General features: G+C 37.9%; 2 protein-coding genes across 2 annotated transcripts; one reads left to right on the top strand and one right to left on the bottom strand.

Moving 5' to 3' along the window:
- Positions 1 to 463: 463 nt before the first annotated feature.
- LOC145777997 (isocitrate dehydrogenase [NAD] subunit beta, mitochondrial-like) lies at positions 464 to 10,290 on the bottom strand. Its single transcript, XM_082589376.1, has 12 exons — positions 10,111 to 10,290; positions 8,664 to 8,717; positions 8,311 to 8,427; positions 7,229 to 7,361; positions 6,585 to 6,648; positions 4,773 to 4,905; positions 4,123 to 4,256; positions 3,195 to 3,297; positions 2,684 to 2,830; positions 2,285 to 2,379; positions 1,539 to 1,599; positions 464 to 1,172 (listed from the first exon to the last, which is right to left on the bottom strand). The coding sequence occupies exons 1-12, from the start codon at positions 10,159 to 10,161 to the stop codon at positions 1,086 to 1,088; spliced, it is 1,179 nt and encodes a 392-aa protein (XP_082445502.1). The 5' UTR covers positions 10,162 to 10,290; the 3' UTR covers positions 464 to 1,085.
- Positions 10,291 to 11,556: 1,266 nt separating this feature from the next.
- On the top strand, positions 11,557 to 24,663 carry LOC145777982 (WD repeat-containing protein 1-B-like). Its single transcript, XM_082589359.1, has 15 exons — positions 11,557 to 11,661; positions 11,947 to 12,068; positions 12,232 to 12,378; positions 12,749 to 12,840; positions 14,944 to 15,124; positions 17,096 to 17,206; positions 17,651 to 17,790; positions 18,086 to 18,171; positions 18,562 to 18,675; positions 19,481 to 19,563; positions 20,515 to 20,700; positions 21,006 to 21,110; positions 21,652 to 21,846; positions 22,890 to 23,034; positions 23,765 to 24,663. The coding sequence occupies exons 1-15, from the start codon at positions 11,643 to 11,645 to the stop codon at positions 23,869 to 23,871; spliced, it is 1,833 nt and encodes a 610-aa protein (XP_082445485.1). The 5' UTR covers positions 11,557 to 11,642; the 3' UTR covers positions 23,872 to 24,663.
- Positions 24,664 to 25,201: the final 538 nt, after the last annotated feature.

Raw genomic sequence — 25,201 nt, forward strand, 5'->3', positions numbered from 1 at the left:
CTGTTGCTGAGCTATGTCTGTTTATGGTTGAAAAAAATAACCTCTTTACCCAAGCTGCATATTAGGCGAGAAGGTTTGTTGTGGCTCGAATAGGCTTCATTTTATCTGACGTCCCGAGAATAACCAATATCGGCTATGGATATTACCAGTCGTATCAAAATGCTAATGATAAGCAGACAGCTTTGAGCTCAGCGGTTAAGCATCCGACTCGAGATCAAATGTCGCCAGTTCAACTCTCGGGGTGTGCGCTTTAGCAACGCATTTCAAAACTGTCTCCATTCAGCGGCACCTAGCGGATGGAATAGCTCAGACAACAACACTTCAAACGAATGTACAAACTTCACTATGCCAATCTCGGTAACCGGCCCTGAGTCAAAAGCCTCTGCTGGTATGCGAAATTACCAGGAATAACCAATCAAGGCTTTGTCAGTCTTAAGATAAAGATTTAAAACCAAACCAATACTCTTTTCCCCCATCTAGCGGGCACGCAACTTTTCATTAGAGCGAATATATAGCACAGCGTTCATTTGCGTTCAAAACACAATGAAGTACGGTACACAAGACTTGATGCATACTGCAATACGAAATTTCGTTAAAAGCACAAAATGAAACAATCCTGACTTCCTAGAAATAAGGGTAGTTGCCCTTCACATCGCAAACAATGCTCATATTGATAGTTACTAGCCCGCAGTCACCTATTGGCGTGCACTGCAGGTTACGGTTGAACTCGAGGTTCTTGTAACCTGTGCAGGAAAGCAGTGATATGACAGAAGACAAAAAATCCAGATAGAAAACAATTCGTCACAGCATAGACATAAGTAATCCAATGATTGCTTTGGGAACCCAAAACGTGGCACTTGTGTATTAACTAAGCTATCGGTCAATGCTGCTCACCACCGTCGTTGTCACCGCATCACTGATACGTTTGGTTCAACGCCGCCAGACGTGTATCACAAAGGAGAGAGCAGCATGAGTATAACGAACAATGCTGCATCTTTGGACCGTCACAATGTTGACGAGGCGAGGCGCGGTCCGGTAGTTGCAAACTCAAATAAATAAATAATATAAAAACAAAGATACAGAAATTATTCGCTTTTCCGGCCCAGATTGCTGATGACTGCTCCTGTGAATTCCGTCGTTGAGGCGAACCCATTCAAATCAGTCGTGCGGCACTGAAATTCACATTGTGACGTCAACAATCGTCATGCACAAACAGTATACTAGAATCTAGGGATGATAAAATCGGTGATTTCAAAATAAAACTTTGGAGCTTGAAATATTACCCAAGCAAATACAACATGTCTACTTTCGTTACGTATTCTACTGTTCGCAACTGGTACACACTACACATTTAGGTAGAATAGACAGCTGGATGGACAATTAAGACCTCAAAGCAGCCGCGTCACTTTCAACTGTGTAGAAACTATGCATAGAACTAAATAGGCCGCATAGATTACTCAAAGTAAGTGTAACGTGTTGGTTATGTATTTGAAACCAAAGAAGTATGACTCATACAAAATAACAAAACATCAATTTACCTTCCTGTCCTTGAGAACTTTCAGCAGAGATCCTTGCACCAGTTTGCCTTGGTCGATCAAACTGTGGTAGAAGAAACATGAGAAATATGTGAAACGCATATTAGAAAATATACTGTTGACTGGGATAGTGCATCACAGATAAAAATGAAATTTTTGATAATATCAAATAAACTGCAAGACATCAAAGCATACTTGAATTACTAATAAAACAGCATATAACAAAATGGAAGAGTTCATAAGGGAGATATTTCTAGTGCATCTTCTTTGTGGAGGCTCAATTTATCAAGATTATGCTGCATAAATTGTTTACATTCTATTTGAATAAGAACCTTCTCATGAACCCAAATAAGGGTGAAATGGGCTGTTAAAATGTAACAGGCTTGGCATTCTTTTTGTAACATTGATAGCAGTTATTTTTTAACTTGCTTAGAAGGTAGGTTTGTCTATTTAAAAAAACAGATTTTTTAAAAAGATTAAAAACTTTTAATTTTTATTGATTTGTCTTCATGAAGCATAATCAGTCTGTTGAAGAGTGACTGAAGGAGCTTTTGAGCAATTATTTGCCTGGGAAAATAAAGCATTGTCTGATTTTCAAATTGCTTGTTTCTACAGCAACACAACTGCAATTCAACTGGTTCATCTCAATTTTCTGAAGCAAAGAGCACAAAGCATTCTCTCCAACTTGATTCTCGCCAAGACTACAATATTCTTAAACAAAACAATGACAGAAACACAAAGCGACTAACTTCATATGGAACAACATGTTGGAGGCACACAACAACATGGCTGTTGGGTTGGCGATGTTCCGTCCCACTGCTTGGGCAAACGGGTGCCGTGCTCCCTGGAACAAAAAATAAATGAAAGTGACAACTTACTAGATATTATGTGGGAAGCTTCGTTTCTGGAAAGAAGCAACAAACCAAGAGTTCACTTATGGGGTGAACTGGCCCGTTAGGGATAAACTACACCAATAAGTGAACGAACATAAAAATGTTGGAATCCTTGCACGTACATGTTCTTTTATGAATTAAACAATGAAAACAGGCAAAGCAGACACACAGAAACATCATCGTGTGTCTTCTAACTAACTGCCAAAAGGCACAAGCACGACACCTAAGACAGGTAACAGTACACTAATCGCTCACCGCTTCAAACATGACACAATCAGGACTGTAGCTCTCCCCAGGGACGACACCAGCTCCCCCAACCAGACCAGCGGCCAAGTTGTCAATGATGTTGCCATAGAGGTTTGGCATGACCATGACGTCAAACTGTCCCGGATATGAAGCTAGCTGTGGAACAGATACTTGGTTTAGTTCAAACCTCAATGCCGCGCAGTTGAGGTAAAGCATCAAAGAAATCGTATCAAGCAATCGCTAGTGAAAATAAATACAGAAAGTTTCGATTTCTCACCCACCACAAGTATCGAACAAGGGATTTACAAACGATAAGTTAAAACCAGCTGATATTTTATAATGTAAGAATAAATTTTTGCTATTTCTTAATTCAATTCTCTCAATTTATTGTTTCATTTTTCAATAACATGCGTTTAAATTAAGAAATCATTTGTGACGCCACTTTTAGCACGGATGTAAGGAGTTCACGAGTGATATGTTTTTTTTTTTAAAGTGGATTAATAAGTCATAAGATGAGCACCTGCATGCACGTGTTGTCGACGATCATTGCCTCAAACTGGATTTTCGGATAAAGTTTAGAGACTTCCTTGCAGGAGTCGAGAAACATTCCATCGGCCAATTTCCTGCCCAACAAAGTGTTACAGCTTCTGAAATCTTGGGGCATTTTATCAGAGAAGCAAAAAAAATAGCGGAAGAACGTGACATGTGGAAGCAAATGGCAGCTGACCTTCGGCTAGGAGGTTGGGGTTGGCACATGACGATGATGGGGCATTTCACTAGTTACAACATTGGATAAACTAAATAAAATTTTATTGCTTGTTGAGAAATGAAACTGACAAAAGCTTTCCGACAAAATGTCTCATCGCAGCTTGTTGATCTCGAGGACGATGGTAACAAAATATTTTTCCTCAGAGGAAGAAGAAAGAAGAAGAGAGACACCGAAGATAGCTACAAATAGTGAGCAAGCACATTGTCGTTAAATTCACCTCAACGACCAGGAAGCACGTTAAAAAAGGCTACAAGTTTACAAACCCCTGCTGGTGGGGACAAGCGCCAGGTACCATCTAAAATGAGACAAGTATCAGGTAATAATGACAAGGATATGCATCAGAACAAAATCATTCAGTCATCAAGTACAGTATAATCAGTAAAAATTGTCTTTGTAGCTTTTTTAAACTGTTTCTACGAACCGTTAACAACCATTGATTGTGCAATTGTGCATGATTTTTGGTTGGATAATGAATATAGCTTTAGCCTTAGTCTGGTTTTTGGTTCAGCTCGTCCAATCCGACCATAATTACAAGTTGCATTTTAAGCAAATAATCGCATTCTATGACGTAAAAAGGACAACATAGCCTCGATAATAAAGATGAAAGGTTGGTTTTGCAAATATGCTGACAGAAATACAAGTCAAGGCTACACTAAAATAACACACAGATGTCACTCACATGATATTAGCTTTGTGTACTGCAGTTACTTTCTTCCGTCCATGCTTTGTTGCATAGTCAAACGCAAACTTAGCGATCCGCTCCGACTTTTCGCGTGTGATGATCTTCAACGACTCAACTACGCCCGGAACACTCTGAAATGTTAAAAATCTTATGACAACTTTAATTCAAACAACCGAAATAAAAAGAAATGGAATGATGCGTTTAAATTTTCTGTGGCAAGAACTAAAACGAAACGAACAATTCCGCAGTTTAGTTGAGCTTGCAAAGTTAACGCTGCAATCGTCTTAGCGGTAGGGACACATAACTTTGATTATATATATCAATAGTATCGCAGACATACAATAAGATGAATTTACAATTTTGATGGACGTTTGACTGTGACAATCCACCAACTCACCTCAACAAATACAAATGCTTACTAACCCAGCTACAACATTATTATTGGTCTCAAACCACGATGTCCAAGTTTTATTTGCTTGAAATATTTTGAGCTGGAACGATCTACTAGTAAATTTAATAAATGTAAATTTGCATTGAATACAAAATCAATTTTGGTGCGATTCTGCAGGCCTTAGCTATCCCAACCCAAAATAACCCTGCAATGGCCGGAGTTAAGTTGGCAGGCACAAGACAAGCCAGGGCGGTACCTCATGCTCCAAAGCGCTGTACTCCCCCTCAGTCTGTTCCCTGATGATGACAAAGTCCAGGTCGCCGTGTCGTGTTTGAATTCCAGGCAAGCTCTTGATGCGGACGACATTTGCAAACAGATCCAATCTTTTCCTACAATATTAACTCGTATAAAATTCAAAAATGTGTTACGCTCTTTTGGTGTAAAATTAAACAAGTACCATTATTGCAAAATGCTGTTTATAATAAACCACATTTACTTCGACACATTGTTGAGCACAGCAAATAACTTCTTTGGGAAAGGGAGAAGATCAGGTATTGATTAATTATTATTATCTCCATCAGCCTAGCGCAGCGGTTCTCAACCGGTGGACCATGGCTCACTAGTGGGCCATGAAAAGATTTTGAGGTGGGCCACAGATCTATTTAAAAATTTGCCAGAGTTAGTGAAAAATTTAGTTTCATTTGTGTTACTATAGTTAATTTTACACTTGTGTGTTTTGTTTAATTGTTTTGATTGTAGCAACAATGAATGGTGCTGCTGTAATTTGCTGCAAAATGGTAATAATTTCCATTCTAATTACTGAAATAATAATTTTGGTGGCATGATGTAATCAATACCGTCTGTTGCATAATATACGAACGTTGATTTTAAGCAACTACAACAGTGTGGTTCTTATAGGGAGCCACTTGGCTCCGTAAGGAGAAATTTTTAACTTAAAGGGAGGAATAATCGTGTTGAATGGAATTGGGAAGAAATGTAAATGAAATGTAAATTTATCTAAATAATCTATTAAAATGGTTAATTTATTTTTGACTGAGCAAATAGTTTTAGAATTAGATCAACGTTGAGTTTTTACAACACTTTATGATGTAATAGACCACTTTGCCATTACCATCAAGTCATGGCCTAACTAACTGAAAGCGGTAGCCCACAGAAATTTGTGCAGATCTGTTTTTAGTATTGTTTTGTGAAAAGGTCTATTGTGGGGAGAAATTGACAATAGTTGTACAGCATTAATGTTGAGAACCACTGTAACTACAAGTTGGTCAATAACGTTCAGGAGCACGCATCTCATTGATGCACGGTACAATCTGTTTAGGAACATTTTCTGCTGTTTTTAAATCTATTTTGCAGTTTTTTTCTTGCATAAACAATTAATGGGCCATAAGAATTTTTGTGCAAGCACAAAAATGGGCCACGAAAGAAAAAAGGTTGGGAACCACTGGCCTAGCGTGACAGAACACAGAACTATGTTGCTATAGTGCAATTAAACTTGCAATATGATATTCAAAACAAAACTATTTTTAATATCAAAGTGTTGTATGAGAAATAAATCAACACCTTTAGGCACACCTAGAGACCATTACATCAGTGGTAGGCATTGGGCAACATTTTTAATACAAGGGACAGTTAGGATAATGTTATGCTTACTGGGTGAAATCGCTGAAACTACATGTATTGTAGGTATGAAGTATCACTGCAGGTACATATGCGCAATTGCGCACGGATGTTTGGTAAAATAAAGCTGTCTAATAGTGAGACTGCACTTCATTGCATCAGACCTTCACATAAATGCTTTGTTGTGTTAAAGTGCATACATTTTTTTCATCTTTTTAATCTTGAGAACTCACAAAAGTATATGGTAAAAACTTAAAAAAATCCCAATCTCAAGTTATATAATTTACTCTCAAAATTTCAACTCAAAGTATAAGCCTGTAGATGAATTTAGATTAAAAACTTTGTATTAAAAATTTTAATCACCACAAGAAGTTTGTGAAAATTGAACTACATACTGATTAAATGGAAAGACAGTTAAAACACATCATACCTAATCTGCATGTTAACAGATTGCAGCTCCCCAGAGTCGTACCAAGAAGGGGTGGCAAGTATTCCTGGTAATCGTATTAAACAAAATTATTGAAAAAGAAATCTTCTCAACTGCATGGCCATGATGAGATTAAATAAAAATGTTCAGTTTGCATGATAAAAAATAAGCGAACTTAAATGGTAACAAATTATATTGCAAAATGAAGAGCATCAACAATCAACATGTTGGCAGTATAGTTTCATGGCCAAGTGCTTAAGAACTGACTGACACTCATAACGACCATGTTGGAAGCTGAGTGCACAGATATGTGTCTTGGGAAGATACTAAACATCATGCTTGATTGTGGAGATGAAGGTTGGTTCCATTAGTTTCCTGACAATTTAAGCTTCACTATCAACCTTCAAACTGCATAACTGAGTAGTGGGAACACCAACAAGATGCTTGGATGAACATTGCTTTAAAGCACACAATTGTGCCTTAATAATGGCACAATAAAATGGAATTAGTAGACTTGATGACTGTGCGGGCATTTTATTTTCGGTTGTGACACCATTGTGCTGAAGTGACACCATATGCTGATAATAGAGAAATACAACCCACACAGTTCTCTATTCCAAAGTCACAGCACAAACCCATGTATATACCTTTAATCGCTACTTTGTTGATGTTAACCGAATCAATCATCTGCTGAACTTGTTCATCAGAGCACCGGTTTTGGACTTCACTAACCCAAAACTCTTCAAACTGTACAGGAACATCGGCAGCAGCAAACACCTCCTGTATTCAAATTACCTTCTCTAATATACGCTTGCAACGGATGATAAAAAAATGTTATTTGAAAAGTGCTATTTTCCAATGGTTCTTCCAATAAATGAACATTCTTTGATATAACTGAAGAGGAAATAATATGATTACGATGTTTTTGACATACCGGTATCCATAATTATTTCATATTCTTACATTTGGTAATGTCAAAACCAGTGGCGTAGCCAGGAAAACAGTTTGGGGGGGGCCAAATATTTGATGAATTGAAGAGAACGACAAAGTGTTTGATTTGAGCCATTGCCATGTGATGTGCAGTGGCGTATCCTGGTGGGTTGAGCAAGAGAAGCAATAAGGCTGATGGGGGGTTAGAGCGTGCCAAAGGCACGCGTTTTCTAGGGGGGTCTGGGGGCATGCCCCCCCAGTTCGACTTTTTGCAAAATTACCCTCATATAATGGATTATAGCGCATTCTGCAAACACTTTTAAGGTAATATTTGTATGAAATTTATTAGCAGATAAAAAGCTATTAACTTATTGAAGGTAGCTCTTACACACAAACAGGCAAAAACTACGGCTAAACTTTGAGAACACCAAAAACTCAGCTACACAAAAACTCAATAACTACACAAAAACCCAACAGAGTAAGCCATTCTGAAATTGCTTCCACAAATTAGTTAAAAGAAACGTAAATCGCGTAAATTTTGCGTGATTTACGATTGCAAAATTTATTGGTGTCTTTCTGTGTGTCTAAAACAAGTCCTTGGGGGTGTTAATAGCCAGATCTTTTGGAAAACTTTGTAAGTTTCTACAAATTTTATTATATTTTCAACAAAGGGATCAACTTTGGAATCTAAACTTTGAAAATTTGGGGGGGCCATGGCCCCTTTCGCCCCCCCTGGCTATGCCTAAACTTCAAAATGGTCAAAACTTTAAAATGGTAAACATTTTTTATTACTACAAACTTTAATAGAAAACATCAGTTCAGGTCCAATTCCATCTCCTGGTATCATTGTCACACGGAGTTTTTCTTTTTTGGCTGGAGCTTCAGCCTTTGCAGCAACACTAAACAAAGCATTTCTCTGAAACACAATGAAAAACTTTGCATGTCTTGTAGAATGCCTCCAGTCAAGCTTTCTCTCAACCTTTGACTGTGCCTCTGTACATATATATAAATTACATCATGGCATTACAACTATATCATATCATAAAGGCGACTAAAACATTTCAGATAGAAAAGTCATATATTTTGGCTTGCTAACATACCCTTATAAAAGCAGGCATTTTAGCTGAAAATAGATGAAATAAATGTTCTTACTTGTAATAAAATTGACTTGATGGCTTTGTTTGCTGAGCTTGGAGATGCGATAATCTGAAACAAATTTTCTAAGGTATGACAAAGGTATGTCAAGTAGGCTACAGTACACTAACCTTAACCTTTACATGCACTATATATGGATATGGTCAGCTACATCAGTGGTTCAATGTAATAGTTTTTATTAAATTTACAGCTTTCCACAAATTGTGTCATGGCAGCAAGTTTATTTTTAACAAATCCATTTTCTGCAATCGTTCCTTCAAGCAACTTCCAGTTCTCCAAACCACTATCAATAATGGTACGGTAATAATAATAATCATAATGTATTTTTTACATCCGTTGCAACAACATACAGTACACTGTGATACAATGAACAACAAAAAGCAGCAAAGGCACATATAATTTTTGACTCAGTTGCTCCCTTTATTTTAGCATGTCACAAGTATCTTTGCTGAGACACAACCGCATGCTCTGAATCAATGTTGAACCCACATACTTTTGAATGTCGTGCAGACATTAGGTTCAACAAATTAAGTTACTAACCAGTTATCATAGCTTAAAGGAAGTTAATCAAAAACGGCAATGCGTTTAGCAATAAAAATACATTTATGAAATAAAATACATTTTATTTACATATAACAACCTTCAGAAGATCTCAATGTCATTTCAACCAAGGTTTGTAGATAATGAGTACTTATTTGTTCATCTAAAGAATGCAAAAGGAGGCTTCGGCTTGATACGCCTGCATTTTTTAGGCCTCCTGGTTTGCTATCTTGTATATATATATATATATATATATGTGTGTGTACAGTATGTTTAATTGACTTGTCTGCAGTGCCGTTTTTGCGTGCCAAAATAAACTTTCTGACTTTTAACTATTCAATTCAATTTATTTTTCTTTGTCAGAATACTAAAGAAATGATATTGTGAAAAAGAAATACAGTAACAAAACCAACAAAAGGAAAAGGTGGCAAAACCATAATGGTTTAAGACGTGCATAAAAGGATCTAATATTGCGGTATATGCATCGATAAATATAGTTAAGCTCGGCCACCAAACCTGATACATTAAAACAAGTAGGTGAATAAGTTAAGAATCAGTAGCCTCCTCGTTCCTGAAACAACTGGAGCGCCAATTCTTAAAGCAATGAGAACACGACTGAACCCAACAACATCACAAAAACAAACTAATACACACACACATATTGTAATTACGTAGGGGACTATCAAAACAAGGACTATTTACAGGTTTTATACAGAAATAAAAACTACATCTGATATCATCAGAATGAGAGAAAAAAGACAGTCTGAGTAGCCTAAAAATGGTAAGTTAAATAAAGTACAAGTGAGTAATTTCCCTTCTAACAACACATTACATTTACTTTCTTCTAGGCTATGCCATATCCAAGTTTGATATTATTGTATATTTAAATCGTAACTTTGGCTACCTGGTTCAGTGATGATGAAAGTTTGGTGAAATGGCGTAGAGTTAAAGCCATATTTGCAGATTCAAAATATTGTACAAATTTCTTCCTATGTATGGTAAAAGCCTTCAATGTCTGCGTTTGTTCAATTCAAGACAAACAACAGTGACCAATCGATTTCAAGCTTACAGTCAAGCCACTGAGTTCGAGTCGTCTATGACGAAATCAAGGACATCTGTTTAATCACACTTACGCTAACAACACGTGATTATGACGTAATTGATTTTCGCTTGAATGGTTTTTTCCGCTTCAGTTACTTTTTATTTACCAAATTTGGCAATTTTCCGGTGTCGCTGCCATAAGTGGGAGTGATCGGATCTGGTGTTTGAATCGTGAGGGGTTTTCACAACACACTTAGCCAATCGCTGCCATGGTGCAATAACGCGACTGCTTATAAAGGGTTATGTTTCATCTGTAATTGATGGTATTGTAATGGTTTGCCTGAGCAGGTTCTTTCTAGGATTAAAACGCCATTGTATCAGAAATTTGGAAGTAGAGGTTTATTTCGTGATTTGGCAGCTTTTACTGTAAAAATGAGATTAATTTAGCCTAATGAAACAAGAATTCGATTGATTTTTGATAAATGTTCTTGTTAAGTTAGCAGGCAATAACATAAATTAGATTCAAAAACTGTTCAAAGTTTTGTTTCTGATCAAAAACTGATCGATATGCATTGAATTTTGAATTAGCTCCAATAGCAGGAATATATGCAAAGAAGCAGACATGCATAAATGCAGATTGAGCATTTGAGCAATTGTTATAAGGTTCTTACAAACAATAAAGAAACTGCATATCTAGAACTTTAATATAGAAATAAAGAAAAGCTTTTATGAGTGGTGTAGCGGCACTTAGTGTATGGTACCGGTTTCATCATCATCACGTGCGGTCTCCGATCCGAAAGTTGGCTGTCATTTTCTTCCACATGTCAAATTCTTCCGCTATAGAATAATAATTTACAGACTACAACACTTCCACAAGCAGAAACTTCATTTCATAAATCTTCAGTGGCCAGATATTCATTGGTGGTCCAAATCCTCTGTAGGTATGCAAAACTGTCAGGAATGATGTACCATAAAATGTTTGTGCAGACTCATTCTATGGGCAGCTTGAAATATGGTACAACAAACCATGAGCTTATAAACCAGTCAATCATGTCATAAGTTAGCTTAGGATATGAATATAGGTACGGTACTGCTATTTAGGTACTTAAATACTAATTAATTCAAGTACTGCTATCACTCAATTTGACATCTGATCAAGCATAAGCACCAGTATACAGTAGACACTCGGTTGCAATTGTACAATTTTAAACTAACTTGTATTTGCAAATACTTATTACTCACCGTACCAGTAGGTTAATGGACGATGTGTAAACTTATGTTTAATGGTTGCACTTTCATTTTAATTTGCAGTTTAATTTTCTACATTAAGGTGACAGAAAGTGTTTCAAATTATCAAACGTTTCATTCAGGATTATAAATTCACAAACAACAATCATGGTTAAGATGACAATTAGTGAGTACTACCAGAAAACTTTCTATATTTATTTTTAATTCAGACGATATTGATGTTGTGTAGACAATATTTAATTATTATAACATCGTTTCTAGTATTGAGTTGTCTAATTTGTAAAATAGTTGAGGTGCAGTATGTAGAATCACAGTAGTAGTCAATGTACACAACATTTAAATGCGTGCAGAATGAGACAGTTCACATAAACTTTTTTTTTGTTTCTTCTGGTGATTGCAGGTTAAGCTACCACAGTGTTGATCAATGAAACAATTGAATTTTTATTTTTAGAGCATTCATTTGCAAGTCTTCCCCCAACTACTCGAGCAACCGCCTTGGTTTTAGGTGAAGACCCCAAAGGAAAGAACTTTCTTTATTGTTCTAGTAACAGCGTCGTGATTAGAGATATTGAAGTAAGATTATTAAGTGGTAAACTATACTGCCTAGTGCTGTTTAAATTATCTTATTTTATGTGCTGTATTATAAAGTGATGCTCTTCAAGTAAGACAGCTGAACTATAACTATGGTTTAGGGTTTCTTTTATGTTTTGAGTTTTTTATCTTCAATTAATTTCAGAACCCGATTGAGCATGACAGTTACTATGATCATCAGAAGCCCCCAAGCTGTGCTAAATATTCTCCGAGTGGTTATTATATTTGTTCTGGTGATTCTTCAGGCAAAGTTCGTATTTGGGATACAACTCAAGTGGAACATATATTGAAGGTGAGTGTTTTTGGTTGTCTTATTTGCCTCCAAGCTCATATCGAATATGATTTTGTGACTTTATTCACTTGTGCTATGATCAGTTTTAGTGGTAAGTCAAAATTATATAATGTTTGTACGGTATCTAATGTAACACCGGATTATATGTTGTAGCCTATCCTTGAAATTTTGGTAAGATAGTATCTTACATCAGAAAGTGTGTCCATAAATCATTACTTTGGTGCAGTGTAAAGCTTTCTTTTAAGCAGAGTTGAAGAAAGAAACCTATTTTTACGCAACAATTTACTATATGATACACATTACACATATATTATATATTGAATTTGTTAGCAAAGTCACTCAAATCTCAATGACAATTTTTGAATTGCAGTCTGAATATCAACCTCTTGGTGGCAAAATCAAAGACCTTTCTTGGGATGCTGACAGCAAACGCATTGCTGTGTGTGGGGAAGGAAGAGAGCAGTAAGTGGTTTGGGTCCACATCTTTTAGGCGTCGGTCTAATAGGCGCGCACACTGTGGCGTCTCAATATTTAGGTGCGGAGCACTGTGGCGCCCATTCATTTAGGTGCTATTCCTAGTAAAGTCTGCGGATTGTATCAGCTTGGCATGTAGAGCAATGCTTTTCACACGAAATGTTATATTGAACAGAAATATGTTGTTTTGTTAATGCACGTGTGGAGATGAGGTGCGAGACAACGCTCTACTACTCTTGATATTAGCACATCTCCAGTTCTCCACAGAACATTTTCTATGCATCCTGCCTGAAAGTGAACTCAGTCATGTTCGGAAACTTGAATAATTAATTTATTAATAAAGCTTTCGCCGACGCAAACCTCGACTAACAACAAATAAATGCCGAACACGCGCATTAAAACACAATATATTTTTCTGTTCAAAATAACATTTTGTGTGAAAAGCATTGCCGGTTTAAGCAGCTTCACTCACGGAAGCCATAACATATTTTTCTGTGCAATACAACATTTTGTGTGAAAAGCATTGCCCTACATGCCAAGCTGAAACAATCTGCAGAATTTACTAGGAATAGTACCTAAATGACCGGGCGCCACAGTGCTCCGCACCTAAATATCCAGACGCTACAGTGTGCGCGCCTATTTGACCGGCGCCTAACTGCCTGCGCCTAAAAGACTTGCTCCCAGTGGTTTGGCCTTAAGTGACTGAACTGTCTCATTTAAATGTTATGTAGATCACAAGTACACAACACCATTTAAATGTGGTGTTGCATTGCTGATTAACGACAAGATAATGTTAAGTATAGTTTTATTTTTTCAAGACACCTCCGCTTTTAATACAAAGCACTTGAATCTTTAGAATTGCACGGGAGAGTTGGTTACTGGTTAGTTGGAAATCTTTTTTTAAGTAAAATTTGAAAAAAGAACGGACGGATAACTTGACATTAAAAGAGCTCAAATCATCGGTTATTTTACATCAGAAAGATTGTCTTCATTCAGCTTTCAATGTAATTTATATTAAAGAAACAACTTTTTTCAACTAACATCATGCTCAATTGCTCATGGTTAGTTGAAAAATGTCACTTCAAACTGCATTATTTGAATTGCTTGTAACTTTTTAATACAAAAACATTTTCACGAAATTGCAATAAAAACAGTTTATATACTTATTTTGGGACCAGAAATTAATAAGCTTGACACACAACCAGGCTTGACTTAGAGCTGATTTCATTTGAAATTGTTTATATTTAGACTGCATTAGGTCTCAGCAATCAGCATTACAGTGCATTGTATACTGTGTGGTTCATTTTTTTAAACAAAAAAGGATGCAGTTATATCAGACCTCATGATTGTTTCACGGGTGTGGATACCAATGACCTGTTTTGGGGTTTGTCACTGGTTTGTAACAAAGATTTTCAACTTACCCCATCAGCAAACATCGAACAATGTTCTTAAAATATTTAAACTTTTGTCGAATTTAAAAATTCCAGACATGCCAGACGTTTTGTGCCATGCTCAAAATTTACTTGTAACATGGGAGAAGAAACGTCTCTTTCAAATAGGCATTTCTCAAACATTTTTTCGTAAATGTTTCACAATTAAGTTCCATGATCGAGTTATGAGCTCATGTTAAACCGATCTGACGCTGTCACTGCTCAGCTGTGCATTTAGAATGTAAACAATTAAAACTATTGACCAAGAGATCCAATCAATATGCATTTGTTGCACTGAGTGTAAAATTATTCAGAAGTTAAAAACGCAACTTAAGTGATCGATTAAGATAATACATCAACCAACAATATGCATTATGCAATTTAAGTCATTTTACCAACAAGGTTTTATTATTTGAAAGTTAATCTGCTTACTTTATGTAATGGGAGAGAAATGAAAAGTTTTAAAATCATCAAATGCGTACAAATGGTTGAAAATCATCAATCTTGATCTGAGACTTCAACTCATTTACAAAAAAATTACAGTTCTGTTGTGAAATCGTTTTTGTGTAAAATGAAAATACCTTCCAAGAGCCCATTCCACTCACTCAATGGTTCTCCTTATTAGCACATATAAAAAGTACGGTACATTTACTTGTTTCAGGTATGCTCATGCTTTTCTTTGGGATTCTGGTTCAAGTGTTGGAAAGTTGGATATAATTTCAAAATCGGCCAACTCGGTTGACATCAAGAAGACACGACCTTACAGATGTGCTGTTGCTTCAGAAGATTTCTCGGCTTACTTTTACGAAGGACCTCCATTCAAACACACCCGTAGTTTAAGGGTATGCCTTCATTGATTGAAAACCTTTTCCTTAAGACTTAAGTTATAGCAGGGATTGGTTTTTTGATGTGTTTCTCTTGACATTAAAAATTTCTTCTATATCAGGTTCCATGTTAAATGGGAATGTTTGTAGTATTATGCTTCGAGCAAGAAAGCATAATACTACAAACATTCCTTTTGTTGAAGTTTAATTCTGTCAATTTCACATACTTGTGGGGGCTTTGAACTTAGAATGCAAACGTGGTCAACTGGTCATTGATATTGGAGAGTTGAATAGAAAAAACGAAATATTTTGCGTCGCCTTGCAATAAGACCAAGCGCTCATGGATTGGGCATCATAACATTTTTGAAGTATGGAAAATGCAAAAAAAGATCGCTTTTTGCTATTGAATTTGAAAGATTGTTTAAAATAAAGTGGATTTGACGTTGTAGAGCCCATATTAGGGTGGTACTTTTATGTAGCTAGTTGGAGGAAGTTGTTCGATCGCCCCTTACATTGGTTACACCTGATGTAAAAAAAAATTAGTGTAAAATATTTTTTTTGTTTTAAACGACAATTAAGGTATGCTCAATTGGGTGGAATGAAAAAAAAACAATTTGAAATTCAAAAATCAGTAGTTTTCAAGTCCTGACAAATATGCCAAAAACACCAGAAAAAAGAATTTGGGGGCTGGCCACCATTTTTCTGCCGGCAACCAGGCAGTATATAAAGAAGTTCATGACTAAAACCCATTTCTGGCTTGAGGGAAATTAATGCTATGACGTTCGGAGTGCCATGACGTCAAGAAAGCCGCGAAATCACCATGACAATTGACTTCTGCACAGTAACATATTCAAATTGAATCAGATAATTTAAAATGCAGATAAAATTCAAGGTCTTTAAGCATATCTTAGATGTCGATTAAAATTTGAGGTTTTCCATTTTTAACCAATTCGAAACTATTTTAGGAGACGTAGATGTAGTCCAGTTTTAATCCGGTGATATCCTCGTTACTGATGGTGGCCGGATTCACCTTTAAGTGCCCCAATCGCCGTCACATCCTGCCTCCACATCAATCTGTGTAACGCATCCTCTCTTGTCAAGACCACCTTGCTGCTTTCCTCCTCAACTTGTCTTTTCCACGTTTTCTTGGGTCTTCCTTGTTTTCTACGACCCTCCACTCGCAACTCCAGCGCTCTTCTCAAAACATCATCTTCATCCCTTCTCAAAACATGCCCGTACCACCTTACTCCAGTCCATTCGCCTTCGCCAACTTATCAACATTCTCATTCAACCTTTGAAGCAAGTTTTTTAGTATTTCTTTTGTCAGCTTCACACCATACATTTCCCTCACCATTGCTCTCTCAGTTCTTCTTAAAATCGTCAATTCGTTTTCCTGTAAGCATCATGTCTCACTGCCGCACAACATTGCAGATCTTGTTTAAAAATTCGAAAGTTGGTACATAAGGACCACCCTAGTCCCTAAGCCTGTATGTACAGTATGTATTGGTATCCTCATCACTCTAAATTCTACAATAAATTTTCATAGTTTGTTATTTTTTCCAATGTCAAACTTCTAGTGAGCACTACAATTCTCAAGTTCATTTTCTACAGATAGGTTTTGGCGTTCTAAGCACTGCCAGCTGACTTTATCTGATACCGCACGCTTGTTGGTTCCGTTCATTTGCTGGTGTTTTGAAAAACTTAACGCACATGTTTCGACCCTGTTGTACATTGCTCTGTGTAGTTGGCTGCGTAGCCGAGTGGTGAGAACGTCTGGGCAACGTTCGAAAAGACATGGGTTCGACACCGCTCCAGAGCACGCCCGGCTGTGTTGCGGTAAAAACTCTTCTGAGGTAATGGCATACCAAAATAAAGGGAGCAGCTGACTCGAAGACTAATATGTCTCTTCGCTGCTTCCTGTCGTCTGTTGTATCGCAGTGTACTGTAATGTTGTCGCAATGGGCGCAAAATAAAGCATGATTATTATAGGATGGGTCACGCTTCAGCAATTGCACCCGATTTTCACCCGATGGAAAGTACTTGGCTACTTGCAACTCTGATGGAAATATTTACTTGTACGACGGGAAGACAGCCGATTTGGTAAGACTACTATTATATATCTTTATATGAACAAATGAACAATACATACTACTAACACCGTAAAAAGTGCTCAATGCCAAGCAAATTGAATTATGTCAAATATGATGGGAACATGCAAACAAAAAAGCAAAAAAAAGAAACCGTTAATTTTGTGCAAACGTAGATAGGAATTAACTTGACTCTGTTCTCATCAAAGTCATCGGAACTCACCAAAGGGCACCACTAATACACTCCACACCTGTTTCTCTTTTTTGCATGCTTTTCAGAACCTTCTGATGATCTCACAAGAGGTGAAACGGCCCGTTGAGGTTGCATTGATAACAGTGACTTCATGTACCTGAATTGGCTTTGCTTAGCATTGGGCATTCATTTGTGGTATTAATATCATTTATTAACTTAACAATTGATATAATTATATTAATTATTATGTTACTATTATATTAGATTGGTACATTCGGAGAACCGAAATCCCATCAGGGAGGAGTGTACAGCATCTGCTTCAGCCCTGACAGCACTGAGTTACTTTCTGCTTCTGCTGATAAGTCGTGTAAGATATGGAACGTGGAAACACGCCAAATGCTTGTGTGAGTTTGCAATGGAAATACTCTGGTTTCAAACAAAGTTATCCATTGTTTTGTAACAGTATAATAGAGGCGAAGTGAAACTCATATTGTACTCTTCGGTACCCTATGCGACATGCGTGCAAGCTATATTTTTTCGACACTGCTACTGCTGCGATTAAATTTAGTTTGACTAGTTTTCCTTGCGTCCTCGTTATATTTTGTCGATTTCTGTGAAGCTAAACAAAATAACTTAACTGCCAACTTTACTGAGCTGCACAGTAAATGGAAATGACTCATTAAATTATGTGCATTTTAGTCAATTCGTCTTGGGCAAGGATATCGGTGACCAACAATTGGCCTGCCTATGGCAGGGAGATAAACTTTTGAGTGTGTCCTTTTCAGGTGAGTTGGTTTTTATCATTGTGTACGATATTGTGACTTGGAGCCTTTGATGTTAGAGGAAGAAATGCCAACTTCATATCAAAATGATTTGGCTGGCAATGAACCAAGAGTGGCAGCCAATGATCTGAGGCAATTGTGCGTCGTAACGAGAATAATTAAATGTATGTGAAATACTGGTGATGCCGCTACCTGAAGAGAACCAGCGAGCACAAGTTGATAGCCACTCATGTTATGAACAAAGCCATAACAAAGCAATCACTCCGTCCAAGCGTCCATGGTCTCGGAAGATCGTGCTCGGTCGTGCTATTTGATAGAGAGGTCTTCCAACGACATTACATTTAACTAAACTTTCAGGTTAATTTAACAATAAGTAACTTTCTTCAATCCCAGGTGAGATCAATTACTTGGACAGGAATGACCCATCAAAACCTTCCCGGATCATCTCCGGTCACAATAAGTCAATTGCGTGTGTGACAGTGAAGCCAGGAAAAGCTATTTTCACAGGTAGATTAAGGATGGGCTATTAGGCATTTAGTCGAAACTGCCAGCTTGTGTAACTGTTGCTCTCAACGAACTGTTACTTGTGAAAAAGTTTTGGTGATATGAAACGTGTCTTGCGTTGTGTAGCTGTTTTCTTTTTTTACTGAGACTTTTAGGTCAATTTATCCTTAATTGTCCGAAATGACTTCAAAACATTTTGTCATTTTTTATTGAATTTGGTAATTTTTTTTATTAAGGTATTTATTTTCTGTGTTACTTTTGTATTTGCATATTATATACATACTGTGTAATAAGACATTGGATCAACGTTTAAACACTAAGTCTACGTCTTGTATTTCTGATTGATAAAATAATTTGTTTTCTTTGCAATCAACTGCAATCGATTAACGCGCCTATGTATTTTTTCGGCCATTGTGACCAAGTTTACTTCGTTTTTTTTATAACATTTGGTCAATGACTTAGTTGTGAAGTGATCCCATCATAGATCTTCCAATTCATGTAATAGCTCATCCCATTGTTTCGCAACAAAGGTGTTTCATTTTGGCATAAGTCAGCAGTACAGTTTCACCTCATGCCTCGTAAAATACGAGCACTGCAACAGTTTTACAAACAATGACATTCATTGCTCGTTGTTGATGATGTTGTTTTATGACACGTGACAACTCGTGACATAACATTGTTGCTTTGTGACACGTGACGTAACATTGTTGCTTTGTGACACGTGACATAACATTGTTGTTTTGTGACACGTGACGTAACATTGTTGCTTTGTGGCACGTGACATGACATGTGGCTCGTGTCATTCCAGCCAGCTTTGACGGGATCATGGTCGGATGGGATCCGGAAACGGGAGTTGCTCAAAGGTTCACAGGAAAGGGCCACGGTACTATGGTAAGATGTCAGTCTGATTGAGCGTTTTTCAACTTACTTTTTTCATTTCCTACTGCTTCCCCAAGGCAACAAAAAGCTTTTATATCACGACACTAAGTTATAGGCATTTGATGTATTTGTTTCCGCAGCTACATGATACTGTGCCATCCATGTTTTGACAGTATCGCCTAATCTGTCTCGACGAAATCAAACGTGTGCGTTTGGTGAAACATGGTGAATTTTATGAATGTTTTCAGTGTTTCCTTCCATATTTCCTGAAATAGAATGTCTGTTGCTTGCAATTTTCTGTAAGACAAGAACGTTGATGGAAACATTATTACAATGGTTGTTAGTAACTTATCACTCAAAAAGCGGTTTTTGGGAGAAGAGCACTTGTGCGTGCTTTGCTATGGTTTCTTCACATTTCTGATAACATAATTTTCATTTTCACAAAGCCCGTTTTATGCTGCCCCTTGATGGGTGATCTACACTGCAGACTTTCCATCATTGGACCACGTTATTGAAAATTTTTTGTGACTCCAAAATTACGATTTGCATTCTCATTGCGTGTTGCTGCCAGTAGTGTGAGAAGCCCTAGCTCGCGCAGAGCTTGGTGTTAGTTGGTTTATGGTTTGACTTTTGGTTCAATTGGGCTGATGCTGCAGACAAAAGTAAACAAATACAAAACCAAATAATATGCTCTTATGATGTCAACGAAGCCACTAAAAGTAGCATATATTTAAAAAAGAAATATACATTAGGCTACAATCTATACAAGTTGTAAACATGATAAATAAAAATGGTTTGCACATTTTAATTCAACTCCCCAAACCCGGCCGGGGCACTCGAGAATTGCAATAAGCGTCACGAGAAGTTGTGAACCAACTTGAAGATATCCTTGAATGCCTCGTCATTGCCTAATGCCCTTGAAGCCTTTTTGATACAAACTCACGATCGTGTCTTGAATTCTAGGTCAAGGACATCGGCTACTTGTCCTCGTCTAACCAGGTTGTCAGCATTGGGCTTGACAATAAACTTCGTTATTCTGATGCTGACTCGCGCGAGTTTGAAGCTGACTCGGCGATCTCCTTGGACTCAGAACCAGCCTCATTGGCTGTCACCGAGGACGATTACGTTGTTGTGGCTTGTGAGAAGGAGGTATGGTGTCTTATTTTCTTTAATTTATCTTCAATACGACATGTGCTGCAGCAATAACAATGCTTGATGTCGATGTGTTTTCAGCACCTATCAAGGCAGATAGTTCTACCGTAGCCTAGTACATTACATTACGTACGTTGTAAGACACTTATTTCTTAATGCTGAGTGCAAGAAAATTTGTAACAAACAGATAAAAACGAAAGTTTGTTCGCCATAAATGTGTCGCAAGGTACTGAAGTTACGTCTTTGGAATCACTGCATCTGCGTTTGGCCCCACAAGCAGTGAAACCAGCATTTTCTTTCAGATTGTTTTAATAAAAGACGGAAGAAGATTATCATCGTTGGCGTGGACAGCCACACATCCTGCTAAACTTTCCGCGCGGGGATCGAAGATCGTCGCCAGCGGAAAGGTGAGCGACAATTATTTGATTACGAACGAAACGCAGAACGTTGTTGTTACTAGACTAAACTTTGAAAGTTCTAAGAATGTGAAAAAAGTATTTCACTTTAGGCTTTAACTTCCCAGACAGCAAAATCCTTCATTTTTATATTGCGTTAAATAAATGTAAAATGACGGATTTTGCTGTCTGGGATTCTCTAGGAATAAATCGAAAGCTCAAAACCATAACTGGCTATGTCCAAAATCATTGTTTTTCACAAATCGCATTTGAAAGTTGTAAATATAAGAAATAAAGGACAAAATCAAAACTTCAATTTCATAAAACCATACATTGGCAGGTGTGGGACATAACCACTTTTGGCACAACATGGTATCTATAGTGAACTAAGTAATTTGATGGACTTAACTCAATTTTGCTAAAAATCGACATAACCAGTTCTGGTTTTGAGCCCTCGAAATAATATTGGACTGTGAGAAGATGTGATTGTTACATTTGCCACAGCTTGCTTGAAGCTGCATCTGGTGTTGCTAACTTTATACAATCTTGATAGCAATTGACTGGCTTCAACCGAGAGGGTCAGAAGTGCCACGTTTATGACATTGACAACAACACAATCTCTGACACGAAAGTGTGTTTTGACGTGTCCAAGAGTGTGTCGGCTGTGTCCTTCTCCCCTGACGGGTCCAGAGTTGCTGTGATAAACCAGAAAGATGTTGCTGTGTATGAGCTCAGTGACGGTTTCGAGGTGAGAGCATGTTAAACTTGACAACTTTTTTATATTCAAACTAAAATATTTTAAATTATGACATGGTCTGTTGTTGTTGGTAGAATGTGCTGTATTTTAATTTCAGTCTTCGAAACATTCAGTCTCCTGTTAACAATATTCAAACATGTAATTTTCTATGATATCTTTATTTCAAGTGCTTTGATGCTTTGGTTTTTGAAATGACGTTGTTTTTATTGCAACGATGTAGATTAAACTTTTCGTTTCCAACACTTGTAGTGTAAATACAAAGTGTTTCAGAAGTCTTGGGTAATTTTGGAATCGAACATATCAAAAATAATATCTAAATGTGACTGGAGTACGCTGCACACATCAAGCTTATAGTTCAAATACTTGCCAAACGCGTTTCAGCATAGGTTGATTTTTGCTAGGGCTTTTTCATTTCATCCCCGCCTTTTAGAGGGGCACATAAACTACGGTAGTCCTTAACCCTACACAAATAAATTGCATAATGTGACATCTAGAGACCCGGGGGCCAGGGCATGAGAATTTGATTACTTCGCCAAGACCACCATCTGGCAGTGTTGTGTTCGGATGTTGTCTAAATGTTTAACCCTGTGACGCCCAATCCACTATTACAAAGAAAACCTAATGACTTAAGCTTTAAAATGGTACCAATTTCATCTTACTACCAATCATAGTCCAGCAGACGTGAGGATTTGAAATATACCCAAGGCTTCTGAAACACTCTGTACTTTCTATTATTATAAGCATTCACACATAGGCGATGTGTCTGTTGCAATAGTTGATCCAGTGGATTTATTAAGACTATCTGCAGTCCTACACCCAATCAAAAGGTGTTATCTTACATATTATAATATCGTTTATTGAAAGACTTTTCTCAACAAAACCGTGAGACTCCGCTGATGGTGCAAGCATAGTTGCAGGCTATTCCGTTTGGTCCTGGGACAACCCAGGCCTCTTAATAGCTCTTTCTTTTGAGCGAGAGTTCAAACCATTAACCCTTAACCGCCCAACATATTGACACGACGCTTCTGTTGCAGAAGGAACCGAAGAAGTTCATTGGCAATTCTAACAACTGCACATCTGTGGCCTGGTCTCCCAACGGGAGATATGTGGCAACGGCTGCAGTGGATTCCAGTATGTGGATCTTTGACGCAGACAGCACCGACAAAACCAGTCAATTAAGTAAGGCAGTAATCGCAGTGGCACAAGGAGTCAGGGCCGGATTAATGTGAATGAGTGCAGGAAATTAAAAGAGCAACTACACAAAAATCTTTACTTTTACGTGATGAATATTCGCACACTTTTCTTAGAATAATAAAGGTCATTGACCTTTCATTAAGGATCGGCCCAAGCACCTTGCCGGGACGTTTCAATTCTTGGTGGGTTAATCCGGTCCTGTATGGCGTGGCACCAGTTGAAAAGTGGCCTGCCGTCGACGTTAGGTTGCATTTGAGAATTTGTTGGCAAGATTTCTGAAGCTTTCTTTACTGACAGTCTAAGTCGACGCTCTGGGTTATCGGTTCGACGCTTACCGAGAGCGCGGTTTTTCCATAGTAAGTTACATAATGACGTGCTCGACAGTATACTCAAGGATTGATTTCCCGTTCACTTTAACTTGAAAACATAATTAAGGCAACGACATGGCTACCTAGAGATGTGGCCTCATTTATTACATTCAGCAGAATTTCTACTGCTTCCCCAAGGAAGCAAAAAGCATTACGAGTCAGCAAAAATAAAAAAAAAACTTTGCAAAATTTCAGTCTGGCAGTAATTGTAGCCGCAATCGAAATCTACAAAATGAGACAAATCTGGCCGCATCTCCACGAGGCCACGGTTGCGACAAAAAGTTGTTGCTTTGACTCGGCTAGCTTATAAAGTTTGTTGAAGCTCAAGCGTTTTGTTTTTTCTGCAGGGGCTCACCCGAAGTCAGTGATTCGCTCCATAGCTTGGCTGGACGAGAACACACTTGTGTCCACTGGGGAGGATGCTGTGGTGAAGCAATGGTCGGTCTCATTCTGAACGTTCTAATTGCTCTGCTTTAGATTAATTACAATCGCAAATGAAACTATTTTTTTAGAACTACGATCGCGTCAAACTGGCGGTGTGTGCCCTCTACAGTGAACTGAAGCCCTATTTTGCTATCATGTCCTGTACCTTATTTCAACCAACCCACATCGCACTTAACGTGTAACTGTCTTAATACCCAGCCAGGGAATCAATCGTTTTTTACATTGATTTAACGTCTGCAGACGTAGAATCAATGTAAAAATGGTTGATTTACTGTCTGGGTAGTTGTCCTCGATAGCGTTGATAAGGGGGAACTTATGAGCCCGGGCCTGGGGTGATTTTAGGGCCCGAAACTTGCAGAAACCACTTCGTATTCTTTGGATATAGTGCAAAGGTTTCTTCATTAGGAGCCCGAGCATTTCATTGGTACAGGGTCTAAATTATTCTCTCAACTGCCCTGAGTAGCTCTGTCCCTTTACTGGTGCCAGTTTCTATTGGTTTCGATTATGTAATAACTAACGTAGCCGACTGTGGGTAGCCTGCTTTCAAAGAGGGTTTCCGTAGGTTAATGCGCTAGCTGGGCTGCTTATTCATTCTCCGTCACTGTATGGTTCATACCAAAAGACATCCCCGATCCTCGCCAGCCATAATGCTGTATGAGAATTCGTGTAAATTCGCGATTATGCCTTATTTGGTAATTATTAATAGAAAGTCGTATTGTACAATATTGAGTTTTGATTATTAAGCGGAAATGATCGTAAATAATGTCACGCTTGTAACTGCAATAAAACGTTTATGACATCACGGCATGTTGCGCTAATAGCCTTCTACGATCTCGCAGGAATTGTTTTTCATCGACTTCAGAAATTCTTAATCTGAATAGTGGCAGATTTGCATACTTGTGTCTTGACCCAACGACGCAGCCTCAGTTACTGAGATTGTTTGTGTGGTGGAGATTCACTTTGTTGTCGGCAACCTTCGTCCACTAAGTGTCGTTGACGTGTGTTGCTCAAGTGGATAAGTTGAGAGTTTGTCCTTCACCGCTAGATATCGCGGTGAATGATTAGGTTTGGCCTACTACGCATCCGAGAGCAGATTCTCAAGCATACTGCTCTAGCGATCACGACACCCCGGTCTTCAACTAGGTCGTCTGCGGATGATCGAACCAGCGGTTCATTGAATCCTTTTCTTTGAACTGGGAGAGCTTAGTCCTGCCAGTTCCGCATAGCCTACTTGTAGAGGTTTGAACCACAGACCTGGTGAATTTAAGTTCCCACTCGCTGAAGTGTTCTTGGCTTTGTTGAAATATTGCACTCGCTAGATGAAGATTGGAGAGCTGTCC

Source organism: Aplidium turbinatum, chromosome 10, assembly GCF_918807975.1.
Source record: "Aplidium turbinatum chromosome 10, kaAplTurb1.1, whole genome shotgun sequence".
NCBI classification, from domain to species: domain Eukaryota; kingdom Metazoa; phylum Chordata; class Ascidiacea; order Aplousobranchia; family Polyclinidae; genus Aplidium; species Aplidium turbinatum.

Excerpts from the sequence above, each read along its gene's own strand:
- LOC145777997 (XM_082589376.1), bottom strand. The coding sequence starts at position 10,161 with ATGGCTTTAACTCTACGCCATTTCACCAAACTTTCATCATCACTGAAC. Across the intron at positions 4,906-6,584 it reads TCTGTTAACATGCAGATTAG|GAAAAGATTGGATCTGTTTG; the intron begins GTATGATGTGTT and ends TTAATATTGTAG. Across the intron at positions 2,380-2,683 it reads ATTGTGTCATGTTTGAAGCG|GGAGCACGGCACCCGTTTGC; the intron begins GTGAGCGATTAG and ends TTTTTGTTCCAG.
- LOC145777982 (XM_082589359.1), top strand. Across the intron at positions 18,676-19,480 it reads AGGAAAAGCTATTTTCACAG|CCAGCTTTGACGGGATCATG; the intron begins GTAGATTAAGGA and ends GTGTCATTCCAG. Across the intron at positions 19,564-20,514 it reads GAAAGGGCCACGGTACTATG|GTCAAGGACATCGGCTACTT; the intron begins GTAAGATGTCAG and ends CTTGAATTCTAG.